This window comes from Drosophila busckii, chromosome X (genome assembly GCF_011750605.1).
Source record: "Drosophila busckii strain San Diego stock center, stock number 13000-0081.31 chromosome X, ASM1175060v1, whole genome shotgun sequence".
NCBI lineage: Eukaryota > Metazoa > Arthropoda > Insecta > Diptera > Drosophilidae > Drosophila > Drosophila busckii.
This window is the reverse complement of record NC_046608.1, coordinates 8,271,374-8,294,312: the sequence shown is the minus strand read 5'-3', so window position 1 is coordinate 8,294,312 and position 22,939 is coordinate 8,271,374. Positions and strand designations below refer to the sequence as shown.

The 22,939-nt window shown below is 39.4% G+C and overlaps 1 protein-coding gene across 1 annotated transcript in view; it reads right to left on the bottom strand.

Moving 5' to 3' along the window:
- The window catches only part of LOC108605452 (acetylcholine receptor subunit alpha-like), a 37,912-nt gene that overhangs the window by 1,920 nt on the left and 13,053 nt on the right, over positions 1–22,939 (bottom strand). Inside the window, 9 exon segments of the mRNA XM_017995137.2 lie at positions 296–593; positions 595–1,278; positions 1,335–1,427; positions 1,522–1,668; positions 3,885–4,021; positions 8,389–8,557; positions 14,999–15,114; positions 18,799–18,979; positions 19,052–19,346. Of these exon segments, the coding sequence (XP_017850626.2) occupies positions 296–593; positions 595–1,278; positions 1,335–1,427; positions 1,522–1,668; positions 3,885–4,021; positions 8,389–8,557; positions 14,999–15,114; positions 18,799–18,979; positions 19,052–19,346 (2,120 nt within the window).

Here is a 22,939-nt window from a genome sequence, read left to right as displayed (position 1 = left end):
TGAAAGGCACACACACATGTGTGTGTCGTCGACGCTCCCCAGCTGCTGCCCCAAAAGGACACACACATCGAATAACGAAAGGTCAACAAAAGGCCAATGCTATGGACTGTAGTGGACTATTAACAACTGCTGCCCATTGCTCGTGCTCCCATTCCCCGGGGCGAGGTGTGTGCCCGGACTATCGATTATGGATACGCTCTAATAAATCCCAGGCTCTCGCTTATTTATTATGACCCCCAGCTGGCGAGCCTGAGCTTCTTCCTTTTTGTCTGCTGCCGACTGAGACGAGACTCACCCGAGTGCTCTCCTCCTCCTTGCGCGTCTGATCCGCAATGTACGTAACGCCGTCCATGGCCTTGTGCAGCTCCGGGCAGGTGTGCCAGCGCTGGCGCCGCCGCATACAGCAGTGTGGGCCGCCCTCGCGCTGGCAGGCGGGCAGTATATCACAGGCCGGCGGTGGTGGTGGTGGCGGCGGCGGTGGTGTGCCCGCTGCCTGTGATGCGGCGGCGGCGGCAGCGGCAGCTTGAGCTGCAGCTTGAGCTGATGTGGTGGGTCGCTGCTGCTGCTGCTGGTGTAGCAGCTCCGAGGATTGAAATGCCTAGATTGAGGCCTTGATGGTATCTGAATGGCGCCGCGCAGCAGGAGTCGGCTAGCGTGGATGCGGTGGCCACCGAGTTCACCGTCGTCGTGGACTTTATCACATTGGAATTGTGGTGGCTGCCGCCGAAGCCCAAATCATAGGTGGTGGTCGAGGCGTGCGCCTGATGCGCGTGCAGCGGCAATGGCGAGAAGTTGGCGGAGCAGCTCGACTGCTGGCGATACAAATGGTAGCCCGCACCCGCACCCGCACCCGCTCCCTGGCTGCCCGTCTGGCTAGCTTGGCTTGCCTGATGGGCCAACGTCATGGTCGAGTTGCTCTTCGAATTGCCCGAATGCGATGCATGATGAGCAGCGGCTCCTCCATTTTGGCCCGTCTGGCTGGAGGTGGAGGTCATCTGGCGGAACTTGGTCGGCGTCAGCGGATGATCCAGCAGCGAGCCGCCCGTCTGCTGGTATTGATTATGATACTGTGCATCGATCAGCGAGGATGTGGTCGAGGTCTGCTGATTCGACATTGTGGGTGGATACAGGCTGCTCAAGTGGCCAGTGATGGTGGAGGCGCCGCCCATGCCAACGCCACCCATGAGTCCATCGTCCATGAGACTCACATTCGGTTGCATGCGATGCTGCAGATGCGGCGAAGTGCTGCGCGACGTGGTCTTGGGGCTGTGATGCATGCTGCAAGCAAAAGTAAACTTAGCGAAGCTGCCACATGTGGCATGAATGGGGCTTACCGCGACAATGCCACTGGCGGTGGCAGTGGTGGTATCTGATCTCGCAGCTCCAGCCCATTGCAAGTGCGCACCATCAAACGACGCGAGGATTTACTAAAGAGTGAGAGAGAGAGAGTGAGAGAGAGAGAGTGAGAGAGAGAGCGAACGCATGAGTGAGCGACTGTGGCAAGTTGCTGGTGGCACTTACATCATTTCGCTGATCGGATAGAGCGGACGCCGCATCACGAGAAAACGCGGCAGCTGATTGATGAACACGGTGCGCACCCAAGGCGCCATAGTGTGGGTCTGCGGGGAACGGAAGTGAATGTTCAGCACCAGCACAGTGACGCAAATGCTGCAAACAATGTAAAAACAAACAAATAAATTAGCACATTTGAACAAATAAATTGATTAGCAGCATTTGTTTATATTAATTCAATTAATTAGAATTTAATTAAAAGCTTCCAACCTAAACCACAAAATATAAAAATACCCAAAATGTACATAAATAAAAATTTACCAAAATACCAAAATTTAAATTTATTAATTTTTATAATAAACTAATAGACCTAATATCATTAATTTTAATCTTAATCTTAATCTTGCCAGCGCTTTACCAACTAAGTTAGTCTAGTTTTGTAAACTTAATAAATAAATAAATAAAAATTCAATTAAGTATGTCAATATAAATTTTATATAATTATAATTTTTATGTTGCAAGCCAAACAGAACTGCTTAAGTGTTAATTAGTGTTAGTTTTCAATACTAAAAATTAACACTAAACCCAAACTGATTGGAGTTTTTTCAAAATAAATTGTATACAATTATTTTCATTATTATTTTTTTTGTTTGCATAACGTTTTTCTTCCAATTTTTTAACACTAAATCAGTTGTGATTGAATTTTTCCCCAAAGTTGCAACAATTTATTAGCAAACAAATAAATTAGCATAATGATTAGCAGCATTTGTTTCAATTGATTCATTTGGCAAAAAGCCAAACAGAACTGCTTAAGTGTTAATTTTTAATACGCATATTATTTAAATAAATTTAATATGCTTTATTTTTATTATTATTTTATTGATCTATGCAATTTTAGTTTTAACGTTTTGCTTGCACTCAGATCTGTTTGGATTTTTCCCAAATGTTGCAACAATTTTAATAGCAAAAAAAGCATTTGCTTAAATTAATTCAAATAAGTATTTCAATATTGAATTTTATATAATAATAGCAGATACAACTACTGGCAAAAAGCCAAACAGAACTGCTTTAGTCTAATAGTTCTTTAAATAAATTTAATATGCTTTATTTTTATTATTTTTTATGTTTGTTATAAAACAAAATATTTCCAACGTATTGCAATGTGTTTGAATTTTCATATCGATATTTTGATGCTTTTATTTTGTATGCCTTTGTACAATTATTTAGTCCATTCATCTATATGATTTTTGATTTTTACAAATATTTTAGCATATGCTAATGCCTCAATTTGTTGACTTAGAGCGCCCCCCAGACCGCAGCTAGAGTAACATTCCGTACTCTATTTATTATTCTAATGCTCATGAGCGCAAATTCTGGGAACATTGCTGAGTGTTAAGCTATAGAGAGTAGAGTAGATTGGCTGAATTCTAGGAAAACTTGACTTGGGCTATGCCAAGTGCGAATAAAGAAATTCGATAACATTTAAATATTATTGAAGCAAGCACGACTTGTATTTAGTTCAGACTAATTGCGCGTATCGCTTTCGAGACAATTAGCAAATTAATAATATTTAATTTGTTATGTGGCCGCAGCAAAATCAAAAACACAAAATAATTGAAATTCAATTGTTTGCTGCGCAGAGAAAAAATGAAATGAAATTAAATGTGCAATTTAAAATGAGCAAGCTCGGAGCTAATAAGTCGCCGTCGCTTGCTCCATTGCTTAGTCTGAGAGGCTAATTAACTTGCGACGCCCTGACGTCTGTCTAATTAGTTGTTGTTGCCGCTCGGTCTGGTCTGGTCTGCTCTGCTCTGCTCTGTTCTGGGGCTGGACCGTTGCCTGCCTTAATTACATCATTTGTGGTACAGGCAGCGCGCGTCCGCAACAGGATTCCCTCAATAAAAGTGAGCAAGAGACAGAGACAGAGACAGAGACAGAGTTGGGCGCAAAGCTCGACTTTTGTTTACCAACAATTAGGCGGACATTTGTGTGTGGCGGGGCGCGCTGGGCGTGGCACCCAGCACCAGCCTGTAAATTGCTTGGCAATTTATGAAGTTTTGCCCCCCCCACACACACACACCACAAAACGTGGCAGGCCATATGGGCAGTTGGCCAAATAAGCGGCAAAGCCACAAAACGAGGCCACAATAAAAAAAATAAACACACCTATGCACACACACACATAAAATGCAAAAAGAAGCAGCAAAAATTGTCAGCGCAGTGAATTTTATTTTTTTATATCCACCCACTTTGCACCACCCACTGGTGGGGTGTCTTATCAGTTTGGCATGCAAATCGAACCGCTCCTAGTGCGTGACTCTCTTAGCCGCAGCACTCACATTCATATTTAGCATAGATATCCACACACTCACCTGAACGTATCCAATATCATTGTGAAGAGCACAAATTTTCCAAGCAGCGGCACCACCAGCGACGTGGGCGGAATGATTTCCGCCAGCAGCAGGAAGAACACAGTGAGCGACAGCAAAATGGATATGCTTAATGAGACCTGCAGACAGACAGAGAGAGTGAGAGTGAGAGTGAGAGAGTGAGCAAGAGTTAGAGTCAAGTCAAGTTCATTTGCAGGTGTCAATATTTATTCAAAGGAAATTGAGCTGCAGGTAAACGGAAAACGCCAACGCCAACAACAACAACAACAACAATTTAGAGAGCATAAGTTCTGTTTGTATTTGTAAAAAGTATTAAATGTTGCTGCATGCAAATTTCTTCTGCTGTTAACACAAATCACAAAATATGAGCTGGGCGTAAATTCAAAACCCGATTCCCAATTCAAGGCATGAAATTTGATACCGACTACACTAATAGCCATAAGTATGTTGCCATTTGTAAGCAAAAGATGCGCATTTATATTTAAGCTAGCAAACAATCAAAATCAAAAGCTTAAGCTTGCAATACAAATTTCTGCTGCTGTCTTAAAAATTAAATTTTTATTGTTTTCAAATTATAGCCTCAATAATTTTAATTTATATTAAGAACATTTGATTTATTACTTATGCATTAAAATAAATTGATTGAATTCTATATTTTATAACGAATATTTACTGTCAATACAAAAAAAAAATGTTATAGCTACAATGAAGTTTTGTCAACTGGCAATTAATTGCATAAAGTATTGCGTTTAAATCATTTTGTCGAGCAACTAAGCGTATACGTAATATTTCATCTTAGCAGCTTAGCATGTATTTAATTCAATAAATTATGCTTTAAAAGCTTAAATACATGTGTACAATGGAATTTGCATTAATAATGAATTTAACTACGAGTACAGTTTGCTTAAATCAATGCATTTGATTTCTAGCTTGTCAGCATACTTATGGCGCTTAGTGTGTGTGTGTGTGTGCTTAGATTGGAAAGCAGCAGTATCAAGTGCCAAGTGCTATTTATTTAGTAATTCAGGTAAAATGTTAATTGAAGTAATGCTGAGAGGGAGAGGGAGAGAGAGAGAGAGAGAGGGAGCGAGCGGCGCCTGCTAAGCTGCGAGCTAAGTCGACTGAGGCGACACTTGAGGTGTAGCATTGGCAAAAGAAAATGCTAGTAGCTAACTGTGTGTGTGTGTGTGTGTGTGTGTGTGTGTGTGTAAGCTGCTTGTAATGTGAACTGTGTGTGCAAAAAGTAATTAAATGTTCAAACGAGAAGCTACTTCGAGTGCGCTCACACACACACACACAGACAGATAGACACACTTATATATTATATCATAATTCTGTTGGGCATAATTAGTCTTAGAGCTTTGCCTATTTCTATAAAGCGATTAGTGCCTAGCTGCCTAATTAAGCTTGCAAGTTTTGCTTTGACAACTAAAACGAACAAAGACATAAGTTTCTCTCTCTCTCTCTCTCTCGCTCTCTCTCTCTCTCTATGTGTGTGTGTGTGCGCTTAATTTAACTACACTTTAAATTGTAAAGCTCCTGCGCTGCTGGCTGTGTATGCGTAATATATATACATATATTTATTCGATTCCATCTACATATGTTTGTTCGCTCTCTGCTCCGCTATTTATGTGAGCTTGTCGCAATAAAATGTAATTGTTTCAACACTGTTGCTGCATCTGTATCTGTAGCTGTATCTCTCTCTCTGTTTGCTGGTTGGGCTACTTAGTATTCGACACGAACGCACATTGTGTCTCGGGCAATTGAATGAATGGAGTGCGTTGTTAGCGCATATGCATGTAAATTGCCAATTGCAATTGCAATTCCGATTTCGATTCCGTTACAGTTGCCAGCGCCGGCGATTGGCAACAGCCAAAAAAAAAAACTCCACTCCACTCGTTCTGATTCTCTCTCTCTTGACCAATAGGCAACCCTTAGGGACGTTATTATTGGCGACAACTCTGCGTGCTTTTTTACCTCAGCCTCACTGCAGTTGTGAAGTAGAGATGAGCGCCTGAGACTCGATCCGTTGAAATTTTTCACAATGCGCGAATCGACGTTAGACAATCCGATGAAATTCATCAAAAGACGCCAATCGACTCAAACCCGAAATGCGCCTATAAAGTTTTTAAAATTCCCGAATTTTCTTCGGAAGACTCGAATCGACGTTAGACAATCCGATGAAATTCATCAAAAGACGCCACTCGACTCAAACCCGAAATGCGCCTATAAAGTTTTTAAAATTCCCGAGTTTTCTTCGGAAGACTCGAATCGACGTTAGACAATGCGCTGAAATTTATCAAAAGACGCGACTCGAGCCAAACCCTAAACGAGCGTTAAAAGATTTTAAAATGTACGTATTGTTGCTATAGCGCGATATGTAAAACATTGAAGCTTTTGTTTGATCGATAGAGAAATAGAGCTGCAGATTTATGCATCTAGCAAGCTCAAAATAGAAATTGAGATAAGTACAGGGAGAAGAATGACAGACAGACAGACTTTAGTTATAGCTCTGATTTATTTTATCCAGCAATATTGAAAGTAATTGTGTGAAATCCTCACTTTCCTACGGTCCATTCAGCGACTTTTCTTCATTTCACGAGTCAGGCTCCTGCCCATCTCTAGCATCAAGTGAAGTGGGTGGCTGGCAGGCTCTGTTGGTGGGTGGGTTGGAGTGAAAAGTCATAAAAGGCACACGGCCAGCATAGGCCGTAAAATAAAAACGCAATGAATTGTTTATTTTGTGCGCAACGCAAGAAATTGCGGAGATTGCGGCACAAGTGAGTTCCTAACTCTATTCACAGCTTTTCACATATTTTTTTTACACTCGCACACACACACACACACATTGAAAAGAGTAACTTTGTGCGCGTTTGTAGCAAACGTATAACATTTATAGCCTTTGAAAGTTGCTAATTTGTTGCTGCATAAAGCGAAAAAAAATGAAATCTTTGCTGCAAACTCATTCCACATTAAAACTAAAATATTTTATTAACAATCTAAGCATTTGCTTTCTATCAGATTTAGTAATATGCATTAGTTTTATACTTCGATTTTGTGCTATATCAAAAGCTAATTGAGTTTTTTTTGCAAGCCAAGCTAATTTATCATAATTTTTGCATTGTAATTATTTTGTTTTTCATACATTTGCTATTAAAATTCAACTTTTTATTGACTTTAATAAAGAAACCAATGCACCTTGGTATTGGCCATGTTAGAAACGAACTAAATTTATGAACTGTAGTTCATAATAAAGTAAACCACTGTGCCTGCCTGCCTGGCTATATCAGTTGCTCTGTAGGTCCGCGCGGACACACACACACACAGCAAATTTGCTTTGCATTTTATTTATTTTGAAAATTGAGCATAATTTATTCATAAGTTCCAAGCAAGCATGTAAATATATTTATATTTATGCATTATGACGTTTTATTTGCTGTTTTCGTTCACGTTCGGCTCGGCCAGACAAATTGCGTGGAGCAAACGCCACTCATGTTGGTTAACAGCTATTGCTGTCTCACTCACACACAGTCCAAACTCTGCGTCGTTGTTTTTTTTTTTTCTGTGTGTGCGTGCATGTCAGTTTTTATTTATTTTAAGTTAAATGAGTGCAAATAAAAGAAATTATTTTCATTCAAGTGTAAAATTATTTTATTTCATTGCAATTTTTTAATTAAAAGCATAAATAGCTCAGTTTAAATTAAAATGCTGCCATGCTGAGTTGAACATGAAAATGTTCGCATATGAGAAAATAAATTATGAAAAGGGCCAAAGACCCAACAGCAGCAGCGACACGTAGTCAAAAAACTCGAATATAATAAAAGCTTAATAGAGCAATTCGTAGCTAGAAAGAAACTGAGCACGTGCTTGTGCCAAAACTGGATGCAACCAACATAATATACGCTTTATGTATAGAGTAAGTTATAAATTAAGCTCACTGAGGTAGGAGCTTGAAGAGAGCGGAGGAGAGCAGATAAAACATAAATAAAGTATAAGCTGAGCATAGCCAAAACTGGCTGCAACCAACATAATATACGCTTTATAGTTCAAATCAAAAACAGTACACATTCCATATAAGCAAATTCTATATAAGCAAAATCATATGATAAAAAAAAACTAAAGCATAAATTGTCGACAATTAGTCTCGAAACTAAAATCTTTTAACAAGATATAATAAATAAATTGTTACTATTATTAATCGCTTGAGATTGAGTTAGCTATAGGCTTCAAACTAAATAATTAGAATGCATAGAATTCAATTTCAATTCTGGTAGCCAAAAGACTTGAAAAGCCTCTGAATAAATGAAAAAGAGAAAAGTGTAGAGCAGCTTTGCTGTCTTGGACTTCAGAATCAGCAGGCGACTTATCAACAAACTATCGAAGCAATTAATCGAAGCATCTCTTCCGGAGCTGCAACTCTCAAACTAACCCAAGCACAAGTTATAAACTAAATAAACATATGTGCTCCATTATATTCAGAACTTACCTTTTCGCCGCTGTCCGAGGGCAGATAGAAAACCAGAATGGTGAGAAAACTGATGCCCATGCATGGAATAATCAGATTAACGGTATAGAAGAGCGTCTTGCGTCGCATGGTAATGTTGAATGTAATGTCCAAATAGGGCTCATCGCAGCACGTATAAAATTTTTCATTGCTGCGAAAGAAAGAAAGAAAGAAAGCAAGAGAAAGTGAGCTAGAGCTGTTGAGTATAATATATGAAGTCAGTTTGTAGAAAAACACGTAGACCATAAATACACATAAACATATTTTGTTTATTAATTTATTAGACGCAGTGTCACACACACACACACAAAGAGTGTGAGCAAATATTTTGTAGCCGCATAAGCTGCCAATTTACAATTATTATGGCCATTTATGTACAAAAGGCCTGGACAACGGCGCTTCAAGCGACATTTAAATTGTGTGTGTAATAAACTTGACACTGGCTTTGGTTGTTGCTCATTGTTGTTGTACATAATTTCAAAGTTAATAATGTTTGATGTGCTGCATTGCATTTGGCAACGAACTTTTTCGTGCGGACAGACTGAGCCTGAGGACAAACATGTTAACGTGTGGCTTGTTGTATACGTAATGCGTATACGTAATGTAAACAATGCTTATGCTTGCTTGTTTGCTTGTTTGTTGATCCACTGCCATTGACTCTGATTAAGCAACGATATATAATTTATGTTACCTTCGAGTCGCCCCCACCCCCTTGAAACTTTTCTTAAAACGCCGCAGCTTATAAAAATAACTTTATGCCAAGTTTGTTAGGCAAGCGAAAAAAATAAAATATAATAAATGCCTGGCAGCAGCAGCGGAGCTAAGGGAATCGGAAAGGGTTTGACCTAGGACCTGTCACACACATACATTTATATATTTGTTTGTGTGTGTGTGTGTGTTTGCCATCAATAACTTGGAGAGGCTTGCGGCTTCATTTTGAATAAGAAAATATTGTAAATAAATAATAAACAACGAGCAAATATTGCTAGCCCGGCGACTGTGCGAGGGGGAGACCGAACTGAACTGAATGTTAAATGGGAGTAGTCGACAGGACGTCGACAGTGGCGCGCGCTCTGGCTAAGGCAAGGCTAACAATTTCTGGCAGTGGTCAGACAGACGGACGGACGGACGGACAGGGATATAAATTGATATGAAGTATGTTATGTGTGCATGGGGGTAATGATGAGCGAGAGAAACAAGCACAGGACGGCTAAAGATTTAGTAGACAGCCAAAAATTGAATGCAGGCACAACTTAAAGCCAGGCACAAGCAATAGCGCAGAAGAGTGAAAGAGAGAGAGAGAGAGAGAGTGAGCGAGTTCAACTACTAATAAGCATGAGGATTAGCTCAGACTTTGCTAAGCTTTGCTCAATGAGCTGAACACTTGTGTTTTTCCTTCTCTTTTTTCTATTACGTTGCATGCCCCACAAGTTGTGTTACGGTCAACGCAATAAGCTTACGCCAGCAAAGTAACTTAAGATTTCCATTCAGAGATAACAACACACACACACACACACACACATTGTAAGCATTTTGATTAATGTTCTGCGATTTTAAATACTTATGATAGCCACAAATATTGCTTTGCTTATTTACTACGACTTGGAGCAGAAGCGAGCGCCGCGGCGCGTGTTTCTCAGTCTCTTAAGTCTGGACAAGTCGTCGCCTTTATGTTGTGCTGTGGCAAGTTGATGGCGCCACGTAGGCAACACCAGCAACAACAACAACAAATGAGCAGTAGCAGCAACCAGCAGAACAACGAGTTGTAGTAGCTTCTGCTTTAGCAACAATTCATCAATGCCTAGCGTACCACGTGGCGTATACGTAATGAAAGCAAACTAAGCGAACCGAAATCAAAAGCGTGTGTGTGTGCGAAATTGGCAACCACAGAGAAAATAGAAAACAAAGCAAATGTACTGCAAAAAAAAATAAATTCCACATTCGTCAATCAATTCAGCTGAGAGTTGTGAGTTCAGTTGAGTTCGGTTCGGTTCAGCAGACGTTGCCGCTTGGGTTAGACGCACATGCTGTGCTCTGTGCTGTGGCAGGCTCTTTGAGGCTGTCGACACACATACACACACACACACAGACATATTCGCTTGCCACATCAATGCTTGATTGATTTCCCCACAAAAACTTCGAGTTTCGAGTTTTATTTTATGCTGCGCGCTTTGAGCCAATAAAATCTTCATAATTGTAATTAAGCCAAACAGTCATGCCACAGTGAGTTCCCTCACTCTCTCTCTCTCTTCTATTTCGCATCTCATCTCAGCCAGACAGAGCTTAAGGCGCCGCTAATCGATTCCCATCGCTTGTCAAGCGCACGCACGCACAAATCTCTGCCGACGCCGCCGTCGCCGTCGCCGCTGCCGCTTTTCAGTCGAAAGTAAAAGTGTCTGTCGATAAGTAGAGCAGCAGTTGGAGCTGGAGTTCGCCTGTTCGGCTGCTGCTGCTGCTGTCCGTGGCCGTGTCCATGGCCGTGTATGTGCCTGGCATGTTGACTTGATGGCAAATCCACAAGGCGGCAATTAGCGTCGCACAGCTGAGCCGAGCATGACTGCCAGTGAAAACTCAATGAGCTCACAGTGCTGCACAGTGGTGCAAGAAACAACAAAACACTATTTGAAATTTGAAACCATAAGCCGCAAGTGAAACTAATTTTCATAGCTGCTAACATTTCTATTATGCTAACTAAGCAATTAAATTATTTATTGTCATAGTGATTAAATATTTGGAATTACTAATGTATTACAATTATATAGAAACGAAAAATAATTTGCAATAATTCACAATATTAAAAATAATTTGCAATAATTCACAATATCCAAAAATAATTAGCAAATGAATTAATATTCAAAGTAGTTACTTAGAATGTCTATCAATTACTCGTAATTATTTTCAATAATAATTAATATTCAAAGTAGTTACTTAAAATGTCTTTCAATTACTTTCAATTGCTCATAATTATTTTCAATTATTTTTGGGTAATTATTATTTTGGACTAACGATTACAAATCATTGAAAAACGATTGCAATTATTCTAAATAATAAGTGCAAATAATTAAAGTGCATAAATAAAAGTTGTGAGTTTAATTATTAAAAAAAAAAAGTTTATAGTCATTTAGCTTCAAATTCAAAAATCAACTAATTAACCAATGATTACGCTTTATCATTATTTAACAGTCATTGACTTTTGTTATTGAGACTTTCAACTTAAATGCAACTAAATTTAGTGTTTATTAGTGCAACAAACTGCTATCAAAATATTAATGCATAAAAAAAGTGCAAACAAGCGACGAGTTTTTTTCCTTTTCATAAAAACTTATCAAGCCATTTTAATTATTTACAACCACAGGCTAGATTAAAAACAACAACAGCTGATTTTTGTTTTTTTGCGCTGTTTGATTAAAACAGAAATGAAATTTAAATGTTTGAAGTTGAAAGTTGCTTTGACACAGCCATAAATCAATAAAGTGGAATGGCATGGAATGGAAAATAAATAAATGCGTTAATAATTTCTGCAGTTTATTTACATGCCACATGCCCCACGGTGCGGCATGCAATTGAAATTCCAAATGTATGCGAGAGTTTCAGTTTAAAGTTGCTGCAAATACAAACGGCGATGAGATCTCTGAACTAAGCTACAACAAATTCACAATAGGCTTTGGCTTTGGGCTTTCGGTCGGTCGTCCGGTCGTTCGTTCGTCTGGCCTTTTGTTTGGCCAATTGGAAGTGTCAGCAACAGCGTGACAGCAGTAAAATTTATTGCCAAGGGTTGCGCCGCAGAAGAAGAAGAAGAGGAGGGGGAAGAAAGTGGCAAGAAAGCATGAAACGTAGCTCAAGTCATTGGCAGGAATTAAAAAGTTGACAGTTGCCACTTGCCATTTGGCACTTGTGTTGCTTGCCCCACACGTGTGTAAATTTCGAGTAAATTATGCTGCAAGTGCGTGACAGTCAAGCAGCTAACTGAGATAAAGGCGTGACATCAGAGCTGTAATTAGTTGTTGATTGATAGAGACAGAGAGAGAGAGAGCGAGAGAGCTCCCAACTCTAACTGATTTATTGACTTTGCAGTTCTTTTACTCTGAAGACATCATAGCTCATCAGTCAGCAGCGTTATCGATATATATATATATATATGCTCCATGTATGTCGCGCCATGCGTCGCGACATATTTGTGGCAAGCACAAGGTAATAGAACGAGCTAAAATCTCTTGTGGCTTGCTGCTTGTTTTCTTTAGTTGTTGGTTGCCTCAACTTTATGCAAGTTGGCAACACTCACTTTGACAATCTTTAATTGTATTGCATGTTCAATTGCCAAGGCCAGCGCCAGTTGCTGCTAATAAATTTGAACAATTTAAAGTCTGATTGCTAGATAAGTTTATATCTTAAAATTTGTGCAATTTTTGGCAAAGTTTAGTCACAAACTTTGATAAGCGCATTTATATATACAAAATAAAAAGTTTTGTGCTATCTTTAGGGCATATAGTATAACTAATCTGACTATAGATTCGATTCGATTGAAATAAACGATGTTTATAATTCACAGCTGCCTGCATTTGAAATCGATATAGCAACTTTCTAGCATAGAGCGCTTAAAACTAAGCAACAAATATGTTGATCAAAATATTTAACAACTTTTATATATACATATGTACTTTGACTAGAGAGAAAAAGAAAAATAGAAAATAAAATAAAAGTGTTCGGGTTTGGATATAGCAGCATCTAAGTACCAAAGTTGGTTGCTCCAATCTCTTATAGTTGCTGAGAAACAGTCGCTCATACATACAGATGGACGGACGGACAGACGGACGTCTTGCTGATCAAGAATATTTATACTTTGTGGGGTCTGTCACGCCTCCTTCTCCCTGTTACATACATTTGCACAACTTCATAATACCCTATTTCCATTTTTTACAATTATGGCAAAGTGTATAATAAGTGTCGAAATTAGAGACGTTCCGACCTGAACTAGAAATAAATATTTATGGCCTGGTTCAGCTTCGAGCATGAATCGCTCTTAATATAACTTTAATATATATTTCTTTGATTATTATTTAATTACTTATATTAGTTTGATTTTATCTATCGATAAGAAATTCTAGACTTTTGTAAAATTTTTGCCTATTTTCGTATTTCCCAATCGGAAATATTCACATATTAAGTAAATATGTTAGTATCTCTCTCTCTCTCTCTGCCTTTCTATCTTTAACTCTATCTATAGCTAACGCTTCTCTTTCACTTCTAACTAAAATTCTCATACTATTTGCGTAGCTTTTTATTCGCGTGCATTAAAAATTCGCAAAATAATTTACATAAAACATGATTTTATACATAAAACTGTCATAAATATTTGACTATTACTTCCGCAATTCTCACACATATGTCAATAGGCAATAACTACTGCCAAGTCAAAGCGCTTTGAGTAGACGAGAGAGCAGAGCTCAATGGGCCATGACGCGCTGTTTGTAATCAAAGCGTCGCCTAAGTGAAAATACATGAATAATAAATGAGTTTAAACAGAAGCTAAGCTCGAGGCGCTATAATGACTTCCCCTCAATATATCAATGCAGCAATTCGGAGTTTTAGTTATGAGGGGGTGGGGGCGGCAGGAACAGCTTGATGAAAGCGTGTTCAAGGTTAAGTGGGGAGTGAGAGTGGGAGGCTTGGCCTCATTGCCGAGCACTTTACACAATTCAGTGCACAGCGGAATGGGAATGAGCTGTGAAAATTGTTGTTGCTAGTTATGCCGCCAATCCGGCAAATCCAACGCATGAATAAGTTTTATACCTGGCGTATGGGCGTGGCTGCGCTTGTGCGTTTTCGCCCATTAATTTGCCTGAGCTGCACTTCAAAGGTTGCACCACTTTGTGTGTGTGTGTGTGTGTGTGGCAAGCGAAACTCTTTGTGGAAAATTCGCGCTAAACTCATTACAATCATTCGCTCTCTCTCTCGCTCTTTCTCGCACGCTTATAATTTGTTGATGTGTGCACACAAGCGGCACGCTTAGCTGGGCGTGGCTGTGTGGGCGTGGCAATTAAACAACAAGCACTTTAACTTGACGTTTGTTTTTCGCTCACAGTTAATGCTTGAGCTTGAGCTTTAGCTTGGGCTGACCAAGCTGCGCGCCATCAAAGTTTTTTAATTTAAAAACTTCGCTCTCTCGCTCAAGCTGCAGCTAAGACTTGCTATAGACTAAGAGCGTGTCCGTCCGTCTGTACGTTCGTTGGCAAAATAAAAAAAAAACAGACGACACATACTATAGACAAGTGTAAATATTGGCGAGCACGCCCCTAGCTAACGCTGCCGCCCACAAGCAGCACAAGTCACAACGAGTTAGGCTCATCATGAGCAACTTGTCTTGCTCTTTGCTGTTGCTTGTTGTTGTCCTTTTGGGGCATCCTTGACCTGTTCGCAAAATGCTCTGACATTCGCAAAAGATTTGTGTTTGTGTTTTCTGACAGCGGCCAAAAGTTGCCAAAGAGAAGCTGCCAACCTGTTGTTGTTGTTGTTGCTGTTGTTGTTGTTGTTGTTGCATGTTATGCTTTGGCAAGTTTTGTGTTGTTGAGTTGCATTCAGCTCTGAAACTTACCGCACTGCAGGAACTTCAAGTATATCCCATTCAACGGACGTGTAGAACTCCGACAGATCCACGCCCACCTCGACCACATTGGTGCCATTCAGTTCATCGATGTGACGCAGATCCACCTACAGAAAGAGAGAAGGAGAGAGAGAGAGAGAGAGTGAAAGGGAGTGAGTGATTAGACAATTACAGGCTTACAAACGTTGACAGAGCACAAAATTGAGCTGCTGCTGCTGCTGCTGCTGCTCGAGCAATGTTGACAACACACACACACACACACACACGCACACACACAAATATATTTTGGTACTAAAAAAATGCAAAGCAAAGTGTAAAGTGAAACAGAAAGCAGCCAACGAAACGGCAAACTCACTTAATATGACTACAGACAATGCTCGAGAGCGTAAGAAAAAGAGCGAGACAGCTTGTTTCTCTCTCGCTCTCTCTCTCTCTCTTTTTTTCTCGCAATCTCTGTGTGCTTCAATTTCAGTTTCGGATTTGCTTAGCGTCGCTGCAGTTGACAGTCGAACAGACAGACAGACAGGACATGGCACAATGCTCTGGCCTTTGGACTGGAAACCCTTTGGCTGCTGCTGCTGCCTGCCGCCAAAAGCAAACTCCCCACATGCCACTTGCCACATGCCGCACTCAGTTCCCAATCCCAAGCAATTGAGGCGCAAAATTTACACATCCTTTATGGCCAATACACAAATGGAATTGTGTGAATGGAAGCTTCAGCTTTGGAATTTAATTTAATTAAGTACATGGCGTTCAATTTATTAATTTGATTAATCAGCTATGTATATAGAATATATTTAGAATAAATTGTATGTTCCACTCTTAGTTTAAAATCTTCCAAAAATTAATCTTTTCAACACTTTTTAATCTTTAGTCACATACTTATTGTTTATTTATTTATTTATTTAGTCATAATATTCAACTCATTGTCAAATTAAAGCAAAATCGTATCTTTTGTTTTTAGTTTTAGTTGCCGTAACTAAATTAAATCTCTGCAGCTGCTATAATTTGTTTTCAGACTTTATCTGACAGTTCCATAGAATTATGTATCAAACCCAAATCAACTTTGAGCTGCAGCTGCTGCATTCAAGGAATATTTGAATTTTAGTTGCCGTAACTAAATATGCCAAACAATTAATTTGACCTAAGCTATGTGTCTGACTATGATTCGATTTGGCTGCAGAGATTTCTGACTAAATTTCCATATTCCTTTTGCCTTTGTCCGAAATGCATTTACTGTAAACTTTGCACACAGTGGTTTGAACTATTATTGAAAGCAGAGTCAAATTCTTGGTATATGTGTGTGGCTTCTGTTTGAAAATTCGTACGCCAAAGTTTGTTAAGGGGAAAAACACAGAGAGCTCTTAAGCGGATTTAAATTGCAATAAAAGACTTTTGGCAATGCACCATGTATATTTAATTATTACTGTTGCAAGCTATTAATTCCATTGAAAAGAAATTGCAGCGATTAAGCAATTGGACTAACAAGTTTAAACTGAAAGCGGCTTAGCTTTTGTTGCAACAAAGTTAAATGGAATTGTATTAGCTGCTCAGCTTTAATTCAAATGCCACACATGAGTTGCAAATTTGTTGACTTTTGTTTATAAATTTTTGATGTTATAGTGTGTGTGTATCGCATATTGCGGTTGATTTATGCCTAAGCGTCAACAGCGACAACAGCAGCAATAAAAATTGCTGCTAATAAGTACAAGCATAAGGCTCACACACACACACACACACACACACATAGACAGCGGTTGGGGGGATGTCTCACATTTTTGTGCGTGTCGCGTGATGTTTGTGGCGTGAGAAATTGTTGTTGGCGCCTTGGTCTTTTAATATCAAATGTACTTTGGCTTTTTAGCAAATTAGTGCCAGCTGTCTGTCTGTCTAGTGCTGTTGTTGTTGTTGTTTTTTGTTTGTTGCTTGTTAAGCATGACACTTGTCAGTGCTTACATCTTTGTCAATGGCATCAACTTTGAATGCTTAAGGCAGCAACAAAAACAAAAGCAGACGTAAAAAGCAAAAACATTTTAATGCAAAGTAAATTAAAAAGCGGCACAGCTATAACTGTAAAACGCTGGCTGCGCAGCGGCAGCGCAGCAGAATGAAAACAGCTAAGCTGCTGATCAATTTAGCAGTCTGTTAGCGCTTTACATGCAGCATGTTAAAGACAACAACTCTGTTATGTTAATTAGTCCGCTGTTATGTTAAGATCGCTTTATCATGTTAATGCAAAGTTAGCAGCCAGCAGCTTATGTTATGTTAATTACTTATCAAGCAGCTAACATTCTGCTATTTGCCATTAATGTTAAGCGCGCCATGTGCAAGTTTTCGCTGCAAAAATGTTGCTGTTTATTTTAAGTGTTGGATTTAAACGTTTAGGCTGCAAGCGTTGGGGCTTTGGCTTCGGTTTCGATACTGGCAGCTATGCAAACGAAGCCTAGCCAAGCTATATGGCAGCCTAAGATGATTTGATTAGAGCTGCGGCTGGGCAAAGTCACGAGCTGACGTTCAGTCTCTCGCTCTCGCTCTCTCTCTCTCTCTGTGTGTTGGTGGACAGCGAGGGAGTTTAAAGGATCGTCGTCCATATGTGTCGACGTTCAGAGTTGAGTTCACTAATGTCACTTCATTAGCTGCCAAGCTGCAAATGTCGGGGTTGGCTTGACTGGTTGGCTGACTGGCTGGTCGGCAATATAAAGCCGCATGCCTAAAGGCAACAGCAACAGCAGCAGCAACAGCAGCAGGCAGCACTCAAAATGTGCCAACTGCTGCTGTTTGTCAGCTCGTGCTTGCCACATGCTGCACACAAGCATTTTACGAGGCCCAAACTGCTTTGCTCTGCTTCAGCTCTGTTGTGTGGGCATTGGTATTGCCGGCAGGTGTCAGCTGCCACCTTATTGTGCTTCTCGCTCTCGCTCTCACTCTCTCTCTCTCTCTCGCTCTCTCTCACTCCATCTCGCTTGGCTCTGTGACTGTCAAATCGCCAGAGACATTTTTATGAGGCTCGCTTGCTCTCGTGTTCGTGTGTGTGAGGCCGTAAAACGTGTGAAATTCCAACACAGACCAACGAATTATGAGCGAATTTCGCTTTATGGCCACTAAATCAGTCGCACGTTGCGCTGTCACTCTAAGCACTCACTCACTCACACATACACACACACACACAGACACATACACACACACGCAACGAAGATAAAGATTCGCAAAGTAGGAAACTCTTAAAAAACGAATGTTGAATAGCATATTCATATTCATATTCACATTTGCTCTTTGACATTCGTGACTTATACACTGCTCTCTAGCACTGAAGTAGTTCCGAATTCAATAGCTTGTAGTTAGTTAGTTCCATTTAAATATTATTTTATATAATAAGCCGCAGCTGTTAAGTTAATAAATTGAAATACTTTGAGCAAATAATTCTAAAAATTACTCAGTAATTAAAATCGTTTTTTCTTTGATTAATTGTGCTAGATTTTCTTCTTTAAAATTCTACTAAATTTATACGAATCTATTTTTACCCACTTTGTAATTCGAAGCTCCATTAATTCTTGATCAAAATGGAAAATAATCTTTGTTCTTTTTGCAATCTTCATCATTCATCATTCACTACTCATTATTCAGCTGCAAGCACTTCCTTAATATACTTTATGCAACTCAAACTATAGTCTCTAGACAGAAGGACTCTTAGCTTGCTTTTGAGCCGTGGCAATCGCTTAAAATTTATACTTGGCATATAAATTTAATGAGCTTGGGGCCTGAACAGCGACTGCGAAAATTGAAGCACTTACCTGAAAGCCATCGTAGGTCCAGCTGCCGAATTTCATGACGCATGTCTGCTCATCAAACGGAAAATATTCGACATCAATTTCACAGGAGCTTTTGTAAATGGCTGGCGGTCGCCATTCCACGCGTCCTGTATAATTGAGCGTTGCCTTGGTAGCCAGCGTCACTTCAAAGTTGCCATCGGCGCTGCAATTAATTTATATAATTTATATTTAAGTGAGCCACAGTATGTGCGCGTATGTGAGTGTGTGTACGCACTTGTTATAAAGGACAATGTCTGGTCGCCAGATGTGATCGGAGGGTACGTGAAGCATTTCAACGCCACCATATTCCTTGGGCTCCCATTTGAGCTTGTAGTCATACCAGGATTGTTCAACCCACAGATTTGTGGTCATGATTTGATTCTTCAGATTGACATCAATCAGTTGCGATAGCTTGAGCTTAATGCGCACCGTCAATGCATCGGTGACATTTACGACAGGCCTCACCAGTTTGTTGTAATTGCTTAAGAGATCGTCGTAAAGTCGCTTTGCATCTGGATTCGCAGTGCTACCTAGAAAGAGAGAATGAAAGAGAATTAAGTTTTGCGATATGAGAATTATGCAAAGTTTTACTCCTAATAACAAATTATGAAAGTTGATTGAATTTCATCAAAGGATAAACTGTCTGTTCTTTTCAGAAGAATATTCTATTCCTAAGCTCAATTGTTTCAGTTCCAAACTTACTTCTGTTCTATTCCTAACTAATAACAAATCATGAGAGTTGATTCAAGAATTTCATCAAAGGATAAACGGTCGGTTTAAGGAGAATATCCCATTCCTAAACTCAATTGTTTCATTTCTGTTCTATGCCTAACTTCATTTTTTTCACTTCTAAGCTCTTTTCTTCCGAATAGTTCGAAATGGAATCGCTCGTTGGTTATGACAGCGCTGTAAAGTAGGGGGGAACTGGGCAGGGGTAGGATTATGCACAGCTCGCATCGCAATTAATGTGGCGCACGCATTAAATTAATGATGCCCCGATAAAGATACGTCCCAAGCAATATAAGTCTAGGCCGCTTATCTACGCCGCATTTGTGTGTCTATGTGAGGAGTCGCAGCTCTGTGCGTGCTAATTACAAAGTTGCTGGGCAACAATCTTTTAATTGATTTATTTGATGTTTGTCGCTGCTGCTCAGTGTCTGAGTCTGGGGGTAGCTATCATTAGCTTCACTATGCACAGCTTGTCAACTAAGCTAATGCGCTTTGCCTTACCAGACCAGCCAGTCATTATAATGATAAGCTGATTAACGCAAGCTACGCATAATGAAATTGCCAGCCTACAGTTTACATCTGTTTTTGGCGTCGCTTGTGCGTTTCTCATTTCCAGCCTGCAATATAAACACTGACTGACTGACTGACAGCACAGATAGGACAAACTGTCGTCTTTTGCAGATCAATTAAAGCCTGCAATTGATCGATGTCAAGTGGCGTCGCTCTCTGGCAAGTGTTGAGCTTAAGTGTTGTCTGTTTAAAAATTAAGCAACTTTGTGGGCGAGTTTTTCTTTTGCTTGCATACACATGCATTGATTATTTACAAGTCTCCAGGGTTGCATCATCAACAGCCAGCCAGCCAGCCAGCCAGCCAGCCAGCCAGGCAGGCAGGCACTGACAACAGTTGAGTAACTGACTGAGTAACTGTTTAGACCATTTGCTCATTCATTTATGCATTCGCTCATTCAATTGACACCGTGTGCGACACACACACACACACACACACCCCACCCCTCAACATTAATGTGTGTGTTGTTGGTTGTGGCACGCGTGGGAAACGTTAAGTTAAACGGACCTTAGCGTCGCACACTTTTGTCACCACACATGGCGTATACTTAATGTCAGTCTGTGTGTGTGTGTGTGTGTGTGTGTCTGTGCTGCTTCTTTTTTTGTCTTTATTTGCCGTTGCGTTAATCGAATGCTTTTCATTACTCACATGTGGCCAGACAATCACATTAAGGTAACCAAAAAAAAAAAAAAAATAGCAGCACACATTTTATGATTGCAACAATCCACCCACCCACCACCCACATTTATGCTTAGCCATAGAATTTATATATACAGCATATACATATTAATTTAGTTGCTGTTTATGCAAAACTCACACTCGTCGCTGCTTTAATTAATTAAAAACAAAACTTGCGCCTGTGCAAGCTTCGGAGCAAACCGAGTTTTGTGCAAATGCAATTACATTGTTTATACTATGCCAAACGTACCGCATCACACATGACACATGCCACATGCCGCATGCCACATAGCCACAGACATTTTGTGCATTTTCCGTTTCGAGTTAAGTCGCATCGAGTCCAGTTCTTAAACGAGAGGCCCACACACACGCAGATCTAATTATAAGTAACTACTATTTTAACTTGGCTTGTTTAATTGCCATAACTAAAAGGCGTTGGAACTTTAAACATGCAGAGCTAACTTTTATAATAAAAAGTATAAAGTAATACTCAATTAGATGTTTAACATTTGAAAATATTTTGTTCAAGTTTCATTTTGAAAATAAAAAGTATAAAACAATAGTCAATTACATGTTTAACATTTGAAAATATTTTATGTTTTTCTTTAGATTTCATTTTTATATTAAAAATGCTTATTTATATTTGCTATACAAATTAAAATTTTATTTTAATTTGATTTATAGCACACCAACAATTTAGAAATAAAAAGTTATGCTGCTCAATCTTTTGCTTTCTCACCTTTTCAAGTTCGTTTTTTCATTCATTCATTCAAACCAATTTTAAGCGAATTATTAATAGAGATTTTAGTTTTATTCCAAACTGACTTTAATACAAACTGACAATTATTAAAGCGTCTTTAGCAAAACATAACAAGAACAGCAACAGCAACAACAACAACACCAGGAGTAACAATATTGCAAACGCTGGCAACAGCAGTAATTTCAATTTGACTTGCCAAATTGTTTACTATTACTTTTATGGTTTTTCATTTTTGTTGTTTTTACTGCTTTTGTTTTTCTTTTGAGACGCTGTACTAAGCATAACAATCTGCTTTTAGTTATGTTAATTGAGCGTGCATAACAATTTGAAATTCAGGCTATAAACTAAACAAAATGTTAGCAACAATTTGCAGCTGTTAAAAGTTAAAACAATTTCAAATAATCAACTGCTGCTATTTAAAGTTTATTGCTCTAGACTTAGCCTTTTAATAAACAATTAGCATTAGTTTCGGCATAAATGCAATTGAGTTGAGTTTACTTTGTAAGTTTCCCTAATTTACTACTAATTACTAAAAATTCTTTTGATTTTATTAAAGTTTGCAGCGTCTTACACAGTCGTCTGAGCCTCAAATTGTTTTCTCTATTGCGTATTATTTTTTTATCACAATTTTGGCGCTCTGTTTTGCTCTAACCAACACCCACCCGCCCAACGCCCATCGCCCCGCCCCATGGCAGCAAACTGTGCGTTTACTCAACTGCAAGGCGATTGCAATTTTTGTGTAAACAACGCCATAAATTCCAATGGCCTAACAACAGTACGTATACGTATTATACGTACACGAGTTGCTGCTACAGACAAGGCCAACTTGCTGCTGCTGCTGCTGCTGCTGCTTCTTGTTGCTCAGAGCTTCAGCTACAGTTACATCCTTGATGATTCGCTTGCGTTTGCATTTCGAGGGTTTGGCTGTTGGCGGCAACCATTAAAATTGTTAATAGAGTCGTGGACTGCGGCCATTTGCAAGCTAATGAGGCTACAATAGGTATTATGCAGTTGCTGCTGCTGCTTTTCTTCGTTGTGCTCAAGTAGAGAATTCAGCAGAAATAAGAGTCGAGTCGAGTCGAGAGTCTTTGCATTTTGCTTATAAATTATACGATAATATTCAACTGAAGTTTGCTGCGTTTCTTTAGTCTCAAAGGGTTTGGAAAATTGGCTGCTGCTGCTTGGGATATATTCAAATTTACAGAGTCAAACGTAATAAGCTGCGATTCTCAAAGTGTATATAAAATTGGGTTTGTTCAACAAATAAATAATATTAAATGTAACATTCAGTTTCAGCTCAAAGTGTATGTGAAGTTGGCTTCTATTAAAAATGCAAAGTTTGCTGCGTTTTTATACACAAAGTGTATTAACAATTGGCCAAGTCAAAC